The sequence below is a fragment of the Phaenicophaeus curvirostris genome, chromosome 1 (genome assembly GCF_032191515.1).
Source record: "Phaenicophaeus curvirostris isolate KB17595 chromosome 1, BPBGC_Pcur_1.0, whole genome shotgun sequence".
In the NCBI taxonomy this organism is placed as follows: Eukaryota; Metazoa; Chordata; class Aves; order Cuculiformes; family Cuculidae; genus Phaenicophaeus; species Phaenicophaeus curvirostris.
The window spans coordinates 815,616-834,947 of NC_091392.1; the positions used below are offsets into that span (position 1 = coordinate 815,616).

The 19,332-nt window shown below is 51.5% G+C and overlaps 1 protein-coding gene across 1 annotated transcript in view; it reads right to left on the reverse strand.

Annotated features, from left to right (window-relative positions):
- The window catches only part of GOLGB1 (golgin B1), a 41,155-nt gene extending 21,823 nt beyond the window's left edge, over positions 1–19,332 (reverse strand). The window contains exons 1-10 of the mRNA XM_069860247.1: positions 19,204–19,332; positions 15,769–15,865; positions 14,135–14,287; positions 11,974–12,126; positions 8,282–8,440; positions 7,500–7,622; positions 6,075–6,188; positions 4,607–5,018; positions 1,943–2,031; positions 868–961 (exon numbers count right to left, since the gene is read on the reverse strand). Of these exons, the coding sequence (XP_069716348.1) occupies positions 868–961; positions 1,943–2,031; positions 4,607–5,018; positions 6,075–6,188; positions 7,500–7,622; positions 8,282–8,440; positions 11,974–12,126; positions 14,135–14,287; positions 15,769–15,858 (1,387 nt within the window). The 5' untranslated portion in view covers positions 15,859–15,865; positions 19,204–19,332. The remainder of the gene's footprint in view (positions 1–867; positions 962–1,942; positions 2,032–4,606; positions 5,019–6,074; positions 6,189–7,499; positions 7,623–8,281; positions 8,441–11,973; positions 12,127–14,134; positions 14,288–15,768; positions 15,866–19,203) is intronic.

The window sequence follows — 19,332 nt, forward strand, 5'->3', positions numbered from 1 at the left end:
CAGAGAAGTCGTGGCTGCTCCATCCCTGGAGGTGTTCAAGGCCAGGTTGGATGGGGCTTGGAGCAACCTGATCCAGCGGAGGCATCCCTGCCCATGGAACTGGACGGGCTTTGAGGTCCCTTCCAATCCAAACCATTCTATCATTCAACGATTCTATGATTAATTCCCATTGTGTCACAGAATAACAGAATGCTTTGGGTTGGAAGCGATCTTAAAGGTCACCTAGCGACTATCAAAGATCATACCAAACATATGTTAATTCATAAGCAAAATAAAATACTGGATGAAGTAAAATAGTTCTGTTAGGAATAGAAATTTTTCTACATTCCAATTCAGAGCACGCAGAGCGAATGCAGCAATCACTCTGCCCCTCGTCCTATCACTCCAAGACTTTGTGAACAGTCCCTCCCCAGCTTTCCTGGAGCCCCTTCAGGTACTGGAAGGTCTCTCTAAGGTCTCCTCAGAGCCTTCTCTTCTCCAGGCTGAACAATCCCAACTCTCTCAGCCCGTCGTCGTACAGGAGGTTCTCCAGCCCTCGCATCATCCTTGGAACCTCCTCTGGCCCCGTTCCAACAGCTCCATCTCCTTCTCCTGCTGAGGATTCCAGCCCTGGCCCCAACCCTCCAGCTGAGGTCTCCCCAGAGAGGAGCAGAGGGGACAATCCCCTCCCTCCCTGCTGGCCACGTTCTCTGGATGCAGCCCAGGACACGGGGGGTTTCTGGGCTGCGAGCACACGTTGTGGCTCCTGTGGAGCTTCTCCTCCCCCAGCCCCCCAAGTCCTTCTCCTCAGGGCTGCTCCCAATCTCATCATCCCCCAGCCTGGATTGAAACCACGAATACTAAAATAGGTTGAGATAATCACACCACCTTCACTCTGCTGCTTTTCCAAGGTTTCTGTGGGTAGAAGTGAAGTTTCATTCTGCTCTTCACAATCTACTATTTTTTCCAGTGTTGTTTCATCCTGTTTAAAAAAGGGACGGAGAGGACAAAGATAAATTTCAATACAGTTTATACACGCATTAGTCTTTGATCTTTCAGTTAACCTTTTAATAAATCAATTAGCAACTTTTAAAGGACTCATATGGACTCCTATTTCTTCCCAGGCTTCTATAGTCATGTCATATCTGCCCACCAAAGAGAGAACCCATCAAAGCCTTTGTCATGCACATTGGGGAGCGAGAGGCTGGAGAGCAGCCCTGCAGAGAGGGGTCCAGGGGTTCTGGTTGATGGCGAGTTGAACGTGAGCCAACAGTGAGCCCCGGTAGCCAAGAGGGCAACCGTGTCCTGGGGTGCATCAAGGGAGGTGATTCTCCCACTCTACTCCACGCTGGTGCAGCCCCACCTTGAGTTCTGGGGGCAGCTTTGGGCACCACAGTATAAAAAGGATCTAAATCTACTGGAGAGGGTCCAGACACAAAGTTAATCAAGAATTTAGAGAAGTCGTATGAGGAGCGGCTGAAGTCACTCAGTCTCTTCAGCCTGGAGGAGACTCAGAGGAGACCTCGTTGTGGTCTAAAGCTTCCTCAGAAGGGGAAGAGGAGCAGATGCTGAGCTCTTCTCTCTGGTGACCAATGATAGGACCTGGGGGAATGACAGGAAGATGCTCCAGGGGAGGGTTAGGTGGGATATTAGGAGAAGGGACTTCATTCAGAGGGTGGTGGAGCACTGGAAGAGCTCCCCAGGGAAGTGGCCATGACCCCAAGCCTGACAATATTCCAGAAGCACTTGGCCAATGCCTCTAGCCACATGATGTGAATGTTGGGGTTCTCCTGCGCAGGGACAGGAGTTGGATTCGATGATCCCTGTGGGTCCTTTCCAACTCAGGTCATTCTATGGTTCTAGGAAGCAACACATTAAAAAAAAGAATTCCAAATGCTTCACTTAGTTTTGCTTCCTCAACATACGGGAAAAACACCAGGAGATTCATATGAAAAGATCATACCTGCTTCTTCAATTCAGCGTCCTGCACAGCCTGGGAGCTCAGCTCATTCTGACAGTAGACAAATTCTTCAGGTTTCTGTGCAAGTTCGTCTAACAGAGGAGAAAAAAAGAAGTGAAGGTGCGTTCCTCACCTTTCTTGGTGTCTACATGTAGGCACAACAGTAAATGAGACATATCTCTCAGTCTCTCCTTCTGTTCCAGGCCATAAAGGACCTGGAAGTAAATCAATTTGAAATAATATCTTGAGGCAAGATGGTTCTAAATGGTTTCAATACATACAAGCCTACAGAGAAAATGGATTGGTTTGTTTTCCTTGGTTGTTTCACTTCTAAGTTCAGTAGGAATTAAGACTCTGAAGAACGTGGCACATCTAAAAGGATCATAGAACGGTTTGGGTTGGAAGGGACATTAAAGATCATCCAGTTCCAATGCCCTGACATGGGCAGGGACACCTCCCACTGGATGAGGGCGATCAAAGCCCCATCCAACGATAACAAGGCCAAATGGCGGGTCCTGCCCTTGGGGCACAACAACACTGAGCAGCTCCAGCCTAGGAGAAGTCTGGCTGGAAACTGCCTGGAGGAGAAGGACCTGGGGGGGTTGGTTGAACAGGAGCCAGCAGGGGCCCAGGGGGCCAAGAAGGCCAAGGGCATCTTGGCTTGTATCAGAGCCGGCGTGGCCAGCAGGGCCAGGGAGGTTCTTCTCCCTCTGGCCTCAGCCCTGGGGAGAACGCTCCTCGAATCCTGGGGTCAGTTCTGGGCCCCTCCCCACCAGAAGGATGTTGAGGCTCTGGAGCGAGTGCAGAGAAGAGCAACGAAGCTGGGGAAGGGGCTGGAGAAGAAGCCTGAGGGCCCTGGGGGTGTTTAGGCTGGAGAAGAGGAGGCTGAGGGGAGACCTCATTGCTCTCTCCAACTCCCTGAGAGGAGGTTGTGGAGAGGAGGGAGCTGGGCTCTTCTCCCAAGGGACAGGGGACAGGACGAGAGGGAATGGCCTCAAGCTCCACCAGGGGAGGCTCAGGCTGGACATCGGGAAAAAATCTTTCCTGGAAAGGGTGATTGGTCCCTGTGCGAGGCTGCCCAGGGAGGGGGTTGAGTCCCCTTCCCTGGAGGGGTTTAAGGGCCGGGTGGCCGAGGTGCTGAGGGACATGGGTTAGTGACTGATGGGAATGGTTGGACTCGATGACCCAGTGGGTCCCTTCTGACCTAGTGATTCTATGATTCTATAAGGGATTGGCTGGATGGTCACACTCAAAGAGTTGTGCTCAACAGCTCGATGTCAAAGTGGAGACCAGTGATGAGCGGCGTTCCACAAGGGTCGGGATTGGGATTGGTGCTGTTTAACATCTTTATCAGAGACATGGACAGGGGGACTAAGGGCACCTTCAGCAAGTGTGCTCAGGACACCAAGCTGTGTGGCACGGTTGATATGCTGGAGAGAAGGGATGCCATCCAGAGGGACGTGGGCAGGCTGGAGAGATGGGCCTGTATGGACCTCCTGAGATTCAACAAGGCCAACTGCAAAATCCTACGCCTGGTTCATAGAATCATAGAATCACCAGGTTGGAAAGGACCCACTGGATCATCGAGTCCAACCGTTCCCATCAATCACTAACCCATGTCCCTCAGCACCTCGGCCACCCCTCCAGGGAAGGGGACTCAACCCCCTCCCTGGGCAGCCTCGGACAGGGACCAGTCACCCTTTCCCTGAAAAATTTTTCCCTAATGTCAAGTCTAAACCTCCCCTGGTGGAGCTTGAGGCCATTCCCTCTCATCTGTCCACTGTCACTTGGGAGAAGAGCCCAGCTCCCTCCTCTCCACAACCTCCTTTCAGGACAATCCCCAGAACCAGTACTGGAGGATGAATGAATTGAGGGCAGCCCTGCTGAGGAGGACTTGGAGGCACCTGTGGACGAACAGCTGGACATGAGCCAGCAATGTGCACTCCCAGCCCAGAAAGCCAACCGTGTCCTGGGCTGCATCCAGAGAAGCGTGGCCAGCAGGCTGAGGGAGGGGATTCTGCTCCTCTACTCTACTCTGGTGAGACCTCACCTGGAGTCTCATGTCCAGCTGTGAGGCCCCCTAACAGAAGAAGGACATAGACCTGTTGGAGTGAGTCCAGACAAGGGCTACAAAGGTGATCAGAGGCATGGAGCACCTCTGCTATGAACCTCTCCGAGACTGAGAGAGTTGGGCTTGTTCAGTCTGAAGAGAAGAAGACTCCAAGGAGACCTTATAGTGGCCTTTCAGTACCTGAAGGGGCTACAGAAACGCTGGAGAGAGACTTTTTCCAAGGGCCTGGAGTGACAGGACAAGGGGAAATGGCTTTAAATTGGAAGGGAGAAGATTTAGATTAAATATTAGGAGGAATTTCTTCACCGTGAGGGTGGGGAGGCCCTGGCCCAGGTTGCCCAGGGACGTCGTGGCTGCCCCATCCCTGGAGGTGTTCAAGGCCAGGTTGGATGGGGCTTGGAGCAACCTGATCCAGTAGGAGGTGGCGCTGCCTGTGGCAGAAGGGCTGGAAATGGATGATCTTTGAGTTCCCTTCCAACCCAAGCCATTCCATTGACTTTCTTATGAGCTACTGAAAGACAAGGCTAAGTAGAAGGCAATCCAACAAGCCTCAGGCTCTTGAGAACCTCCTTCACCAAACTTCTGTGCTTGCTCACCTTGCAGTTTCTGTATCGTAGCGCTGTTTTCAGCAGATAAGACCAACAGTCGATCAACATCCAGCTTCAGCCGATCATTTTCACCTACGAGTGCAGCAACGCTTGTTTGCAGCTCTTGCTCAACCACCTTAAGACAACTGATCTGCCGGTTTTTCTCTTCCACCTCCAGCTTCTGTTCCTGCTCCAGGTCTTTATACTTCACCTCTAATCCAGTTTGTGCTCTTCTTGCCTCTTCCAGCTGCTCCGAGAGACACTGCACCTCGTCCTGCAAGCGATGGGTGAACATCTTCCTCTCAGCTAGTTCCAGCTCCATCTTCTCTCTGAGATCCTGAGATTCTCGTCTCTCAGCATCCAGTACATCCCTGTGGGAGCTTAGCTCCACTTCCATCTTCTGGCACTGGTCTCGGAGCGTCTGGAAATGGATATGGAAATTAATTTAACTCTTGAGATTCCCAAACGGGTTGAAGGACCACAACAAAGAGGTGGAATTCAACAATTATACAGTACAATTAAAAAATCAGAAGAAAAGAGCGTAAAGGAAAAGGGGTCAAAAATGCTGAAATAGGAAACCAGAGGGAACACAGTGTCCACTGCTTCAAGAAAGATCCCTAAGTTGGTCAACGCTGACTAGATGTAAGAGACAACGAAGGAACAGAAACAAACCCTACACTTGTCAAAATTCCTCCTCCTGGAGCTGCGGATGGTCAGCATAGATAGTTTCAGAAGGCTGGTGAGGAGCTTTCTGTGAGTAGGAAAAGAAGCTTCAGCCACATGGCCTCCAGTTGATACAGAATCACAGAATCACCAGGTTGGAAAAGACCCACCGGATCATCGAGTCCAACCATCCCCATCAATCACTAACCCATGTCCCTCAGCACCTCGGCCACCCGGCCCTTAAACCCCTCCAGGGAAGGGGACTCAACCACCTCCCTGGGAAGCCTCGGACAGGGACCAGTGACACTTTCCATGAAAATTTTTTTCCTTATCTTCATCCTGACCCTCCCCTGGTGGAGCTTGAGGCCATTCCCTCTCGTCCTGTCCCCTGGGCCTTGGGAGAAGAGCCCAGCTCCCTCCTCTCCACAACCTCCTCTCAGGGAGTTGGAGAGAGCAATGAGGTCTCCCCTCAGCCTCCTCTTCTCCAGCCTAAACACCCCCAGGGCCCTCAGGCTTCTTCTCCAGCCCCTTCCCCAGCTTCGTTGCTCTTCTCTGCACTCGCTCCAGAGCCTCAACATCCTTCTTGTGGGGAGGGGCCCAGAACTGAACCCAGGATTCAAGAAGCGGTCTCCCCAGGGCCGAGGCCAGAGGGAGAAGAACCTCCCTGGACCTGCTGGCCAGCTGCTCAGTTGATTCCATGTTGGAAAACTGGTACCAGAAATAGGCTAATCTGGTAATTTTGGAGCTACTGAGAAAGGCCCCATCCACCACTTGCACATCAGAGTAGGACAACATGCAAAGCATGAAGAAGTACCTGGTTTTGCTGTTCAGCAGCACGTAATTCCTGCTGCAGCAACTCCACCACCTGAGTTCGTCCTAGCAGAGCTTCTTCCTGCTCCTCCAGCTTCCTTTGAAGCGTACGCAGGTTCTGTGAGAGAGACAGTGCTGTACCAGTAGAGTCACAGAATGGTTTGGGTTGGAAGGGACCTCAAAGCCCATCCAGTTCCACCCCCCTGCCAAGGGCAGGGACACCTCCCACTGGATCAGGGGCTCCAAGCCCCATCCAACCTGGCCTTCAACACCTCCAGGGATGGGGCATCCATGACTTCTCTGAGCAACCTCTTCCAGGGCCTCCCCACCCTCACAGGAAAACATTTCTTCCTAAGATCTCATCTCAACTTCCCCTCTTTCAGCTCAAAACCATTCCCCCTTGTCCTATCCTGATCAAGAGCCCCTCCCAGCTTTCCTGGAGCCCCTTTCAGTACTGGAAGGTGCTCTAAGGTCTCCCTGGAACCTTCTCTTCTCCAGGCTGAACAACCCCAACTCTCTCAGCCTGTCCTGGTATGAGAGGTGCTCCAGACCTTGGATCATCTTTGTGTCCTCCCCTGGACAGTCTCCAGGAGGCTAACATAAGGAAGCTTGATATCCTGGTTTCATCCATACATCTTATTTTCATAACACAGTTACTTTAATAGCCTGAATAACTTAATTTTTGTTGACATTTATTCTGGAATCCTGGTGGAGTAGGAAGATCTCAATACTGCTTCAAAAATAGGGAACTGGAACAAGATCATAGAATCATAGAATCACCAGGTTGGAAAGGACCCACTGGATCATCGAGTCCAACCATTCCCACAAATCACTAACCCATGTCCCTCAGCACCTCGGCCACCCGGCCCTTAAACCCCTCCAGGGAAGGGGACTCAACCCCCTCCCTGGGCAGCCTCGGACAGGGACCAATCACCCTTTCCATGAAATACTTTTTTCCTGATTTCCTGATGGAGCTTGAGGCCATTCCCTCTCGTTCTTTCCCCTGTCCCTTGGGAGAAGAGCCCAGCTCCCTCCTCTCCACAACCTCCTCTCAGGGAGTTGGAGAGAGCAATGAGGTCTCCCCTCAGCCTCCTCTTCTCCAGGCTAAACAACCCCAGGTCCCTCAGCTGCTCCTCTTAACACTTGTTCTCCAACTCCTTCCCCAGCTTCGTTGCTCTTTTCTGGACACACTCCAGGACCTCAATGTCCTCCTTATAGTGAGGGACACAAAATCGCAACATTTTTAACTAATAGCAAATCAGCAGATTAAATCTACGACTCTTAAAGTTCAAACTACCATCCCCAAAACCTCCAACCAATCAAATCACGTCTCTTCTCACCCCTTCTGAGACACTTTGATGAGAACTCGGGGTGTCTTCAAACTGGTCAAATCTCTTTTCCCATAATGAGATTATTAGATCAAATATACCTGCTGCATCTCTACTTCCAGATCTGACTGAGCTGTTATCTTGAGCAATTCAGCTTGGTGTTGGTGAGCTTGCTCTTCTAGGAGAGCTTCCTTCTCCTGAATCGCTTCCTGCAGGGAGCTCACCTGAAAATATAAGCCATAAAATATAAAGAAGCAAAGTTATGAACCTGATAGACCTGCAGGCTTGTTTTCAATGTTATATGTGTGATGAGGTCTTCATCTTGACCTCAATCCTATTGTCACCTTGGTCAAAAGGTACCTTTGTTTTTTTATCAGGCTTTGAGCAACCTGATCCAGTGGGAGGTGTCCCTACACATGGTGGGGGGTGGAACTGGATGGGCTTTAAAGTCCCTTCCAACCCAAACCGTTCCATGAGGTTATGATTTATCCTACTATGTGTATTTTAAGGGCTAACATTTCAGCCACAAAGAGTATCCAAGAGCTAGAGCACCTCTGCGATGAGGCCAGGCTGAGAGAGTTGGGGTTGTTCAGCCTGGAGAAGGTTCCAGGGAGACCTTAGAGTAGCTTCCAGGAAAGCTGGGGATGGACTTTTTCCAAGGGCCTGGAGTGATAAGATGAGGAGAAATCGCTTTAAATTGGAAGGGGGAAGAATTAGATTAGATGTTAGGAAGAACAACGCCCTATTTAACTTTCAGTCAGTCCTGAAGTGGTCCAGCAGATGGATTGGATGATCCTTGTAGCTCCCTTCTTCTTCTATCCATGCCAGGGGAAGCGGCGCAGTGGGAAACACAGATCGATGAATAGAAACATTTTTTCCATACCTGTGTTGTGTGCTTGATTTCAGCATCTTTGAGATTCACGTTGGCTTGAGCCAGCTGCTCCTTCAGGTCCTGAACAGCCTCCTCTCGCTCCCTGAGCTGCTCCTTGAGTGCTTCGACTTCCTCGCTTTGCCCTTCACTTGTATTTTGGTCATTCTGACACTAGGAGTGGAGAGAAACGGGAAGAAAAGGAACAGAAAATAAAGTGATTGCTATTACTGGTCACTTAAAAAAATTAGTTAGAATGCTACAGCACTTCGGACTTGTAACAAGATGCTTATTTCTACCACAATTCTTAAATTTCATAGAATCATAGAATCACCAGGTTGGAAAAGACCCACCAGATCATCGAGTCCAACCATCCCCATCAGTCACTAACCCATGTCCCTCAGCACCTCGGCCACCCGGACCTTAAACCCCTCCCGGGAAGGGGACTCAACCCCCTCCCTGGGCAGCCTCGGACACGGACCAATCACCCTTTCTGTGAAGAACTTTTTCCTAATGTCCAGCCTGAGCCTCCCCTGGTGGAGCTTGAGGCCATTCCCTCTCGTCCTGTCCCCTGTCCCTTGGGAGAAGAGCCCAGCTCCCTCCTCTCCACAACCTCCTCTCAGGAAGCTGGAGAGAGCAATGAGGTCTCCCCTCAGCCTCCTCTTCTCCAGCCTAAACACCCCCAGGGCCCTCAGGCTTCTTCTCCAGCCCCTTCCCCAGCTTCGTTGCTCTTCTCTGCACTCGCTCCAGAGCCTCAACATCCTTCTGGTGGGGAGGGGCCCAGAACTGACCCCAGGATTCGAGGAGCGGTCTCCCCAGGGCTGAGGCCAGCGGGAGAAGAACCTCCCTGGCCCTGCTGGCCACGCCGGCTCTGATCCAAGCCAAGATGCCCTTGGCCTTCTTGGCCCCCTGGGCCCCTGCTGGCTCCTGTTCAACCAACCCCCCCAGGTCCTTCTCCTCCAGGCACTTTCCAGGCAGACTTCTCCTAGGCTGGAGCTGCCCGGGGTTGTTGTGCCCCAAGGGAAGGACCCACCCTTTGGCCTCGTTAAACCTCATCCCGTTGGACTCAGCCCAGGGGTCCATCATATCATATCATATCATATTGTATCGTATCGTACCGTATCATAATCTAAGTCCCTGCCCATAACAGGGGCGTGGAACTGGATGATCTTTAAGGTCCCTTCCAACCCAAACCATTCCATGGCTCTATGATCCCTCAAAAGATGCGTCACCAGCACTGAAGGTCTTTGGAAGGAGGCAGAACAGACACACAAGGAAAGCTTTAATTGCACTTAAGCTTAGAAGAAGAACAGGGAGAAAAAAAAGAAACAACAGAAGTGCTGGAAGCTTTAGGAAGCTAAGGATATACCCAAGGCCGGGGCAAAGCAGTTGCTACGACTGGAAGACGGGTGGATTAGTTTACTTACTTGGGATTAGCTTTCAGGATTGGTATTTACAGTCAGATTTGGAAAAGCTTCTAATAAAGTCCTTGCACATTGACCACTCCATGTAGTATTACATGGAACGAGGTGCCCAGAGCTCAAGCTCCACGTTTTCCCAAAATTTACAAACGCTCATATCTGAAGATTTTGAGGCACAACAACCCTGGGCAGCTCCAGCCTAGGAGAAGGCTGGCTGGAAACTGCCTGGAGGAGAAGGACCTGGGGGGGTTGGTTGAACAGGAGCCAGCAGGGGCCAAGGGGGCCAAGAAGGCCAAGGGCATCTTGGCTTGGAGCAGAGCCGGCGTGGCCAGCAGGGCCAGGGAGGTTCTTCTCCCTCTGGCCTCGGCCCTGGGGAGACCGCTCCTCGAATCCTGGGGTCAGTTCTGGGCCCCTCCCCACCAGAAGGATGTTGAGGCTCTGGAGCAAGTCCAGAGGAGAGCAAAGGAGCTGGGGAAGGGGTTGGAGAAGAAGCCTGAGGGCCCTGGGAGTGTTCAGCCTGGAGGAGGCTGAGGGGAGACCTCATTGCTCTCTCCAACTCCCTGAGAGGAGGTTGTGGAGAGGAGGGAGCTGGGCTCTTCTCCCAAGGGGCAGGGGACAGGACGAGAGGGAATGGCCTCAAGCTCCACCAGGGGAGATTTAGGCTGAACATTAGGAGAATATTTTTCATGGAGAGGGTCATTGATCCCTGGCAGAGGCTGCCCAGGGAGGGGGTTGAGTCCCCTTCCCTGGAGGGGTTTAAGGGACAGGTGGACGAGGTGCTGAGGGACATGGGTTAGTGATTGATAGGAATGGTCCTTTCCAACCTAGTGATTCGATGATTCTATGGCTTTTAAACCCCTCCAGGCATGGGAACTCCACCACTGCCCTAGGTAGCCTCTTCCAGTGTCTACCACCTCTTTCCATATAAGAATATTTCCTACTATCCAATGCAAACCAACCCTGGGCCAACTTGAGGCTGCTTTCTCTTGTCAAATCACTTCTTACTTGAGAGAAGAGACCAGCACCCACCTCACCACAGCCTCCTTTCAGGGAGCTGCAGAAAGTGATAAGGTCTCCCTTCAGCCTCCTCTTCTCCAGGCTAAACAATCCCAGGTCCCTCAGCCACTCCCAGAGCCCTTGCTCTCCAGACCCTTCCCCAGCTCTGATCCCCTTCTCGGTACACACTTCAGCCCCTCAATGTTTTTTTTGGAGTGAGGGGCCCAGAACTGAACCCAGGATTCAAGGTGCGATCCCACCAGCACCAAGTCTATGGGGATTATCTCTTCCCTGCTCCTCCTGGCCACCCCATGGCTGATTCAAGCCAGGAAACTGTTGGCCTTCTTGGCCACCTGGGCCACACATGGCGCTGCTGGGTTTGCTGCTGTGGGATCTACCACAGGGCCAGATAGATTCACCATAAGACTGAAGCTCAAAAAAAATTCAGAAGCCTTCTCGGAACATAATTCATGCCTACACAGTGTTAAAATGGAAGAGCTTTTAGTGCCCCTCTGCTCCTCTCTGGCGAGACCTCAGTTGGAGGATTGGGTCCAGATCTGGAATCCTCAACAGAAGAAGGAGATGGAGCTGTTGGAACAGGTCCAGAGGAGCCTACAAGGATGATGCAAGCGCTGGAGAACCTCCCGTACCAGGACAGGCTGAGAGAGTTGGGGTTGTTCAGCCTGGAGAAGAGAAGGCTCCAAGGAGACCTTAGAGCGACCTTCCAGTACCTGAAGGGGCTCCAAGAAAGCTGGGGAGGGACTGTTCACAAAGGCTTGCGGGGATAGGATGAGGGGCAATGGGGATAAACTGGAGAGGGGCAGAGTTAGACTGGACATAAGGAGGAATTTCTTCCTGATGGAAGTGGTGAGGCCCTGGAACAGGTTTCCCAGGGAAGTTGTGGCTGCCCCATCCCTGGAGGTGTTCAAGGCCAGGTTGGATGGAGCTTTGATCACTCTGATCCAGTGGGAGGTGTCCCTGCCCATGGCAGGGGGGTTGGAACTGGATGATCTTTAAGGTCCCTTCCAACCCAAACTATTCTATGATTTTATGATTCTATGATAACAAGCCAACACCCTTGAGGAGACCAAGTTGTGTCCTCCAAGGGCACATGCAGTACAAGGAAGCCGGACAGACTGGTCTCCTACAGCACAGACACCCTTGCTGAAACTATGAAAGTCCTGCTAACGAGAGAGACGGGACCAGGTGGCTTACTGGGACCTAAAACGTAGGGTGGCACCAGATTATCAGTAGAGGTGAACACCTTTTAAGTAGCCCTGCTTTCCCAACCTTGGGGCACGTTTGCTCTTCTGATGAGGTCGGGGCAGGCAATGACGATCCTTTCTCCGTCAGCTCCTCAATGCGTTTGTTCAGAGAGGCCAGTTTGGCTTTGGCTTGAAGTTTAAGCTTCATGAGTTTCGCATCTGCAGCTTCTCGTTCTTCCTGTAAAAGCAGGACACAAATTGATTGGACTCGATGGCCCAGTGGGTCCTTTCCAACCTAGTGATTCTATGATTGCACTTAAAATTCCAGTGCTATCGCGCGGAAAGCATCACTTGAGAAGTTCCACAATTCATCAGGCTATCTTTGTTCAGACCTGCCTCCCCAGTAACTGCGTTAATTAAAATGCATCCTGGAAACAAATTAACTCTGAAACACTAGATAGTTTGCTTCTGTCTGAGTCCTTTCTCTTCAGGAGTTAGAAGGGACCCACAAGGACCACGGAGTCCAGCTCCTGTCCCTGCATAGAACAATCCCACCGTTCACACCGTGTTTCTGAGGGTGTTGGCCAAATGCTTCTGGAATACTGTCCAGCTTGATGCTGTGATTGCTCCCCTGGGGAGCTCTTCCAGTGCTCCACCACCCTCTGGGTGGAGAACCTTTTCCTAATATCCAACCTAACCCTCCCCTGGAGCATCTTCCTGCCATGCCCTGAGGTCCTATCATCAGTCACCAGAGAGAAGAGCTCAGCACCAGCTCCTCTTCCCCTTATGAGGAAGGTGTAGACCACAACGAGGTCTCGCCTGAGCCTCCTCTTCTCCAGGTTGAACGGATCAAGTAACCTGCAAGGAGGTTGTGGAGAGGAGGGAGCTGGGCTCTTCTCCCAAGGGCCAGGGGACAGGACGAGAGGGAATGGCCTCAAGCTCCACCACGGGAGGCTCAGGCTGGACATTAGGAAAAAATATTTCATGAAAAGGGCCACTGGACACTGGAAGAGACTGTCCAGGGAGGGGGTTGAGTCCCCTTCCCTGGAGGGGTTTAAGGGCCGGGTGGACGAGGTGCTGAGGGACATGGGTTAGTGATTGATGGGGATGGTTGGACTCGATGATCCAGTGGGTTCTTTCCAACCTAGTGATTCTGTGATTCTATGATTAGTGGCCCCTCAACATTATGTCAGGTAATTGCACTTTCATGTCCTGCATCAGAGTAACAAATACGTATCTTTGGTTACAGACCATAAACCCACCGGACTGCCTTGTGACTGCAGCACAACCTACTCTTTGCCTCAAACACTCTGGAGTAGCGAGAGGAAAACCTCACACAGGAGATATTAGTACTTATTAGAGCCACCAGGAATCTGCACAGGCCTTGAGGAGCTCCAAGACAAAACGTTGCAGAACGTCGATGTAACTTCTCTACTCTAGAAGGAATCAGCCCTAAGCAAACTGAACAGGAGCTACAACTCTGGGGTTAGGGTTCATTCTTTGCGTTCCAACAATTGAATGAATACATTGTGACCATGACATGGTGGAGTTCAGGATCCTGCATGGGAGAAGCAGGATTAGAACCCTGCTTTAGCAGGATGAGCTCCAGAGGGCCCTTCCAATCCCCACCATTCTGGGATTCTATGATTTAGTAGCACACGTGTCTCAGATTTCAAAAGAAACCAGAGACTGGTTGGCACAGAAAGCTGAAGCAGCATTCTGGAATCTTCAAAATAAGAAGGAGATGGAGCTGTTGGAACGGGGCCAGAGGAGGCTACAAGGATGATGCGAGGGCTGGAGAACACCCCATCCAAGGACAGGCTGAGAGAGTTGGGGTTGTTCAGCTGGAGAAGAGAAAGCTCCGAGGAGACCTTAGAGCGACCTTCCAGTACCTGAAGGGGCTCCAAGAAAGCTGGAGAGGGACTTTCACAAAGGCTTGTGGTGATGGGACGAGGGGCAATGGGGACAAACTGGAGAGAGGCAAGAGTTAGACTGGACATAGGGAGGAATTTCTTCACGATGAGAGTGGTGAGACCCTGGAACAGGTTTCCTAGGGAAGTGGTGGCTGCCCCATCCCTGGAGGTGTTCAAGGCCAGGTTGGATGGAGCCTTGGGCAGCCTGATCCAGCGGGAGGTGTCCCTGCCCATGGCAGGAGGTGGAACTGGATGGGCTTTAAGGTCCCTTTCAACTCAAATGATTCTATGATTTTACTCTTCCTCCCAGGTCCTTAGTGAAAGAAATCGTACCTTGAGCACCGTTTCTTTTTGCTGAAGGAGGGCATCCTTTTCTCGGATCAAATCCTTCAGCTGAACAACAAGTTTTTCCGTTTGGGCTAGGCGCTCCAAGAGGTCCTCAGGTGCCTCCTCCATGCTTTCCACTTCTGGCTCTAAAGCCTGTACCTGAAACAGTGAAACAACATAGCATCCAAATTATATTTTCAGCTCTACATCTAAATGTTGCACTTCATTCCTTGCAAGCATTTCATGTAGCCTATAGAGCTCACAGAATAAGGATATGGAGCTGTTGGAGGGAGTCCAGGGGAGGCCACCAAGATGATGTGAGGGCTGGAGCACCTCCCATATGAGGACAGGCTGAGAGAGTTGGGGTTGTTCAGCCTGGAGAAGAGAAGACTCCACAGAGACCTTACAGCAGCTTCCAGTATCTGAAGGGACTCCAGGAAAGCTGGGGAGGGACTTTTTCCAAGGGTCTGGAGTGATAGGATGAGGGGGAATCTCTTTAAATTAGAAGGAGGAAGAATTAGATTAGACATTAGGAAGAAATTCTTCACGATGAGGGTGGTGAGGCGCTGGAAGAGGTTGCTCAGAGAAGATGTGGCTGCTCCATCTCTGGAGGTGTCCAAGGCGAGGTTGGATGGGGCTTGGAGCAACCTGGTCTGGCGAGAGGTGTCCCTGCCCATAGCAGAAGGTTGGAACTGGACGGACTTTAAGGTCCCTTCCAATCCAAACCATTCTATGATGCTATGATTCTATGAATTAAGTGAAAGGAGGAGAAAAGCCCAGAACACCCACGAGCCGATATCTAACAGCACCTTTGCCAAATACAACCTCAGAAATACGAGACGAGAAGCACTGGAAAGACTCCACTGCTCCCATGCCGCCCCTTGTCTCAGTAACAAAGGGCAACAGATGGATCGTGCCTTCCACCAAATCATAGAATCATAGAATCACCAGGTTGGAAGAGACCCACCGGATCATCGAGTCCAACCATTCCCATCAATCACTAACCCATGTCCCTCAGCACCTCGGCCACCCGGCCCTTAAACCCCTCCAGGGAAGGGGACTCAACCCCCTCCCTGGGCAGCCTGGGCCACTGCCCAATCACCCTTTCCATGAAAAATTTCATCCTGATGTCCAGCCTGACCCTCCCCTGGTGGAGCTTGAGGCCATTCCCTCTCGTCCTGTCCCCTGTCCCTTGGGAGAAGAGCCCAGCTCCCTCCTCTCCACAACCTCCTCTCAGGGAGTTGGAGAGAGCAATGAGGTCTCCCCTCAGCAGAGCTTCCCCTTCTCTCACACAGAATCATTAGTCCTCTTAAAAGTCTTTCTTCCCCCTAATTCTAGTTGGTTTTCTAGGATCACCTTGAGCGGCGGAAAGTAAGGAGATTATGGTCTGTCCCACAAAAGCGCTGACTTAAGGGGTCAGGAATACAGGAGAAGCAGAGCGGAACGACAGCTCGGTCTCATGCTCAGCAAAAAAGAAGCAGAGAACAGTTCTCACTGTAGTTACATGATTCACACTCCCCAAATTAACTCCCAACAAGATCTAAAAGTCATAGTATCATAATAGTATCATAGTATCACCAGGTTGGAAGAGACCCACGGGGTCATCGAGTCCAACTCTTTTGATTAAAGACTGTACTTACAGCAGCAGTGGATTCAGTAACCGCATCCCCATCGTCACCCGAAAGCTCTTGTAGAACGGTACTTGCCAAACCAGACAAACGGCTCAGCATCTTCAGCCTAAAGGAAAACAAAGAGTCAAAATCCAGTCACAGAGTCAAAGCTGCTAAGAAGAAGCATCTCTTCACGCTGATCTCGACGTCGGGGCAATTCCCAGGCCAGGGATGATGAGATTGAGAGCAGCCCTGAGGAGAAGGACTTGGGGTGATGGGGGAGGAGAAGCTCCACAGGAGCCACAATGTTCACTCACAGCCCAGAAACCCACCGTGTCCTGGGCTGCATCCAGAGAACGTGGCCAGCAGGGAGGGAGGGGATTGTCCCCTCTGCTCCTCTCGGGGAGACCTCAGCTGGAGGGTTGGGGCCAGGGCTGGAATCCTCAGCAGAAGAAGGAGATGGAGCTGTTGGAACGGGACCAGAGGAGCCTACAAGGATGATGTGAGGGCTGGAGAACCTCCTGTATGAGGACAGGCTGAGAGAGTTGGGGTTGTTCAGCCTGGAGAAGAGAAGGCTCCAAGGAGACCTTAGAGCGACCTTCCAGTACCTGAAGGGGCTCCAGGAAAGCTGGGGAGGGACTGTTCACAAAGGTTTGTGGGGATGGGACGAGGGGCAATGGGGATAAACTGGAGAGGGGCAGAGTTAGACTGGACACAGGGAGGAATTTCTTCACGATGAGGTTGGGGAGGCCCTGGAACAGGTTTCCCAGGGAAGCTGCAGCTGCCCCATCCCTGGAGGTGTTCAAGGCCAGGTTGGACGGGGCTTTGGGCAGCCTGGTCTGGTGGGAGGTATCCCTGCTCATGGCAAGGGGTTGGTATTAGATGATCTTTAAGGTCCCTTCCAATCCAAACTATTCCAAGACTCTATATTTGAAGTCCAGTGCCCGCTTTTCAGCTCCCCAGTACATAAAAATGACAGGGACAAAGTGAAGCAAGTCCTGTTGAAAGCTCCAAGGTGGCCTAGGGGGTGGATTAGAAGACATCTGGAGAGGCTAAGAATGCTGGGCTTGTTCAGCTTTGAGGGGGATATAATTCCTGTCTTCCCTATAATCACCTATTAGGAAGCTAAAGATGGAGCCAGACGCTTCTTAGGAGGGATGCCCAGCAGATAGACACAAGGGAGCAAACATGAGATGCAGCAAGAGAAATTTCAGTTAGGAAAAACAAATGCACAGGGAAGATGATAAAAACCACTGGAATAGATCCACAGCAACCTGATTTGACTTTGAAATGGGCCTTGCCAAGAGCAGAGAGTTTGATCAAATCAACTCGCAAGGTCCTTCAGACCCAAGTCATTCTAATGTTCTTTGAAGAAAGGTCATGGGTGATACTTGACAGATTTTTTGAATGAAAAGCTTTGGATCTCGCTCAGCTCTAAGTCCGTGCCTGTAAATGGCAACGCGAGTCGGAAAAATGTAAAAAGAGCTTCAAGAGTGCAACTTTTCATAGAACAACCAGGTTGGAAAAGACCCACTGGATCATCGAGTCCAACCATCACAATCAAAACTCGAAAATAGGCAAACTCACGTTTGGACTCTGAGGGGCTGGAGCGTGTCCAGAGGAGGGCAATGAAGCTGGAGAAGGGTCTGGAGAACATGGGTTAGGGGAGCAACAGAGGGAACCAGGTTGTTTAGCCTGAAGGAGGTTGATGACATTGAGCGCACGCTTAGCAAGTTTGCGGATGACACTAAGCTGGGTGGCAGTGTCCATCTGCTTGAGGGTCGGGAGGCTCCAAAGGGATCTGAACAGGCTGGATCCATGGGCTGAGACCAACGGGATGAGGGTTAACGAGGCCAAAGGGCGGGTCCTGCCCTTGGGGCACAACAACCCTGGGCAGCTCCAGCCTAGGAGAAGGCTGGCTGGAAAGTGCCTGGAGGAGAAGGACCTGGGGGGGTTGGTTGAACAGGAGGCAGCAGGGGCCCAGGGGGCCAAGAAGGCCAAGGGCATCTTGGCTTGGATCAGACCCGGAGTGGCCAGCAGGGCCAGGGAGGTTCTTCTCCCGCTGGCCTCAGCCCTGGGGAGACCGCTCCTCGAATCCTGGGGTCAGTTCTGGCCCCTCCTCACAAGAAGGATGTTGAGGCTCTGGAGCGAGTGCAGAGAAGAGCAACGAAGCAGGGGAAGGGGCTGGAGAACAAACCTGAGGGCCCTGGGGGTGTTTAGGCTGGAGAAGAGGAGACTGAGGGGAGACCTCATTGCTCTCTCCAACTCCCTGAGAGGAGGTTGTGGAGAGGAGGGAGCTGGGCTCTTCTCCCAAGGGACAGGGGACAGGACGAGAGGGAATGGCCTCAAGCTCCACCAGGGGAAGCTCAGGCTGGACATCAGGAGGAAATCTTTCCTGGAAAGGGTGATTGGTCCCTGTGCGAGGCTGCCCAGGGAGGGGGTTGAGTCCCCTTCCCTGGAGGGGTTTAAGGGCCGGGTGGCCGAGGTGCTGAGGGACATGGGTTAGTGATTGATGGGAATGGTTGGACTCGATGATCCAATGGGTCTCTTCCAACCTGGTGATTCTATGACTCTATGATGGGAGACCTTACCACCCTCTACAATTGAAAGGAGGTTGTAGCAAGGTGAGAGTCGATCTCTTCTCCCAAGTAACAAGCAGTAGGAAGAGAGGAAATGGCCTCAAGTTGCACCAGGGGAGGTTTAGATCGGATATAAGGAAAAATTTCTCTACTGAAAGAGTGGTGAAGTGTTGGAAGAGGCTGCCCAGAGCAGAGGTGGAGTCTCCATGCCTGGAAGGCTTCAAATAACATGTGGACACGGTACTTTGGGACATGGTTTAGTCGGCTCAGTTGTGTTGGGCTGTCGGTTGGAGGTCTTAGAGGTCTTTTCCAACCTTAATGATTCTATGACACCAGCCATAAGATCAAGGTAACTTCACAATAATTGTCTCCATCAAATGGAATCTTCCAACATGAAAAGATTTCTCTGTTTAGTTTCTCAGTTCCAACCCCCATCCAGTTCCACAGGCAGGGACACCTCCCACTAGACCAGGTTGCTCCAAGCCCCATCCAACCCGGCCTTGAACACCTCCAGAGATGAGGCAGCCACAACCATCCTGGGCAACCTTTTTTAGGGCCTCACCACCCTCACAGTAACAAATTTCTTCCTAAGATCTCTTTTAAACCTCCCCTACTTCAGCTTAAAACCGTTCCCCTTGTCCTATCCCTGCCCTCCTCGATCAAGAGGCCCTCCCCAGCTTTCCTGTAGCTCCTTTCAGTGCTGGAAGCTGCTCTAAGGTCTCCCTGGAGCCTTCTCTTCTCCAGGTTGAACAACCCCAACTCTTTCAGCCTCTTAGTAACAGTCTCTTTTAATTAAAAGCAGTTCCTTTTAATCACTTCATTCTCCAGAAGCAGAAAATGTCACAATTAGCCTATAGACAGCAGAACAGGGCACGTGAACACCAACCTCTTTTATGCACCAAGTAGCTCATCGGTCTCTTTACTCAGTAACAAAGAGGTTTCCAATGCAGAGCAGACGTAGGCAGGTCCTTCACGTCATTCTTTATCTCTTGGGTCCTGCAGGAACCAAGACTCT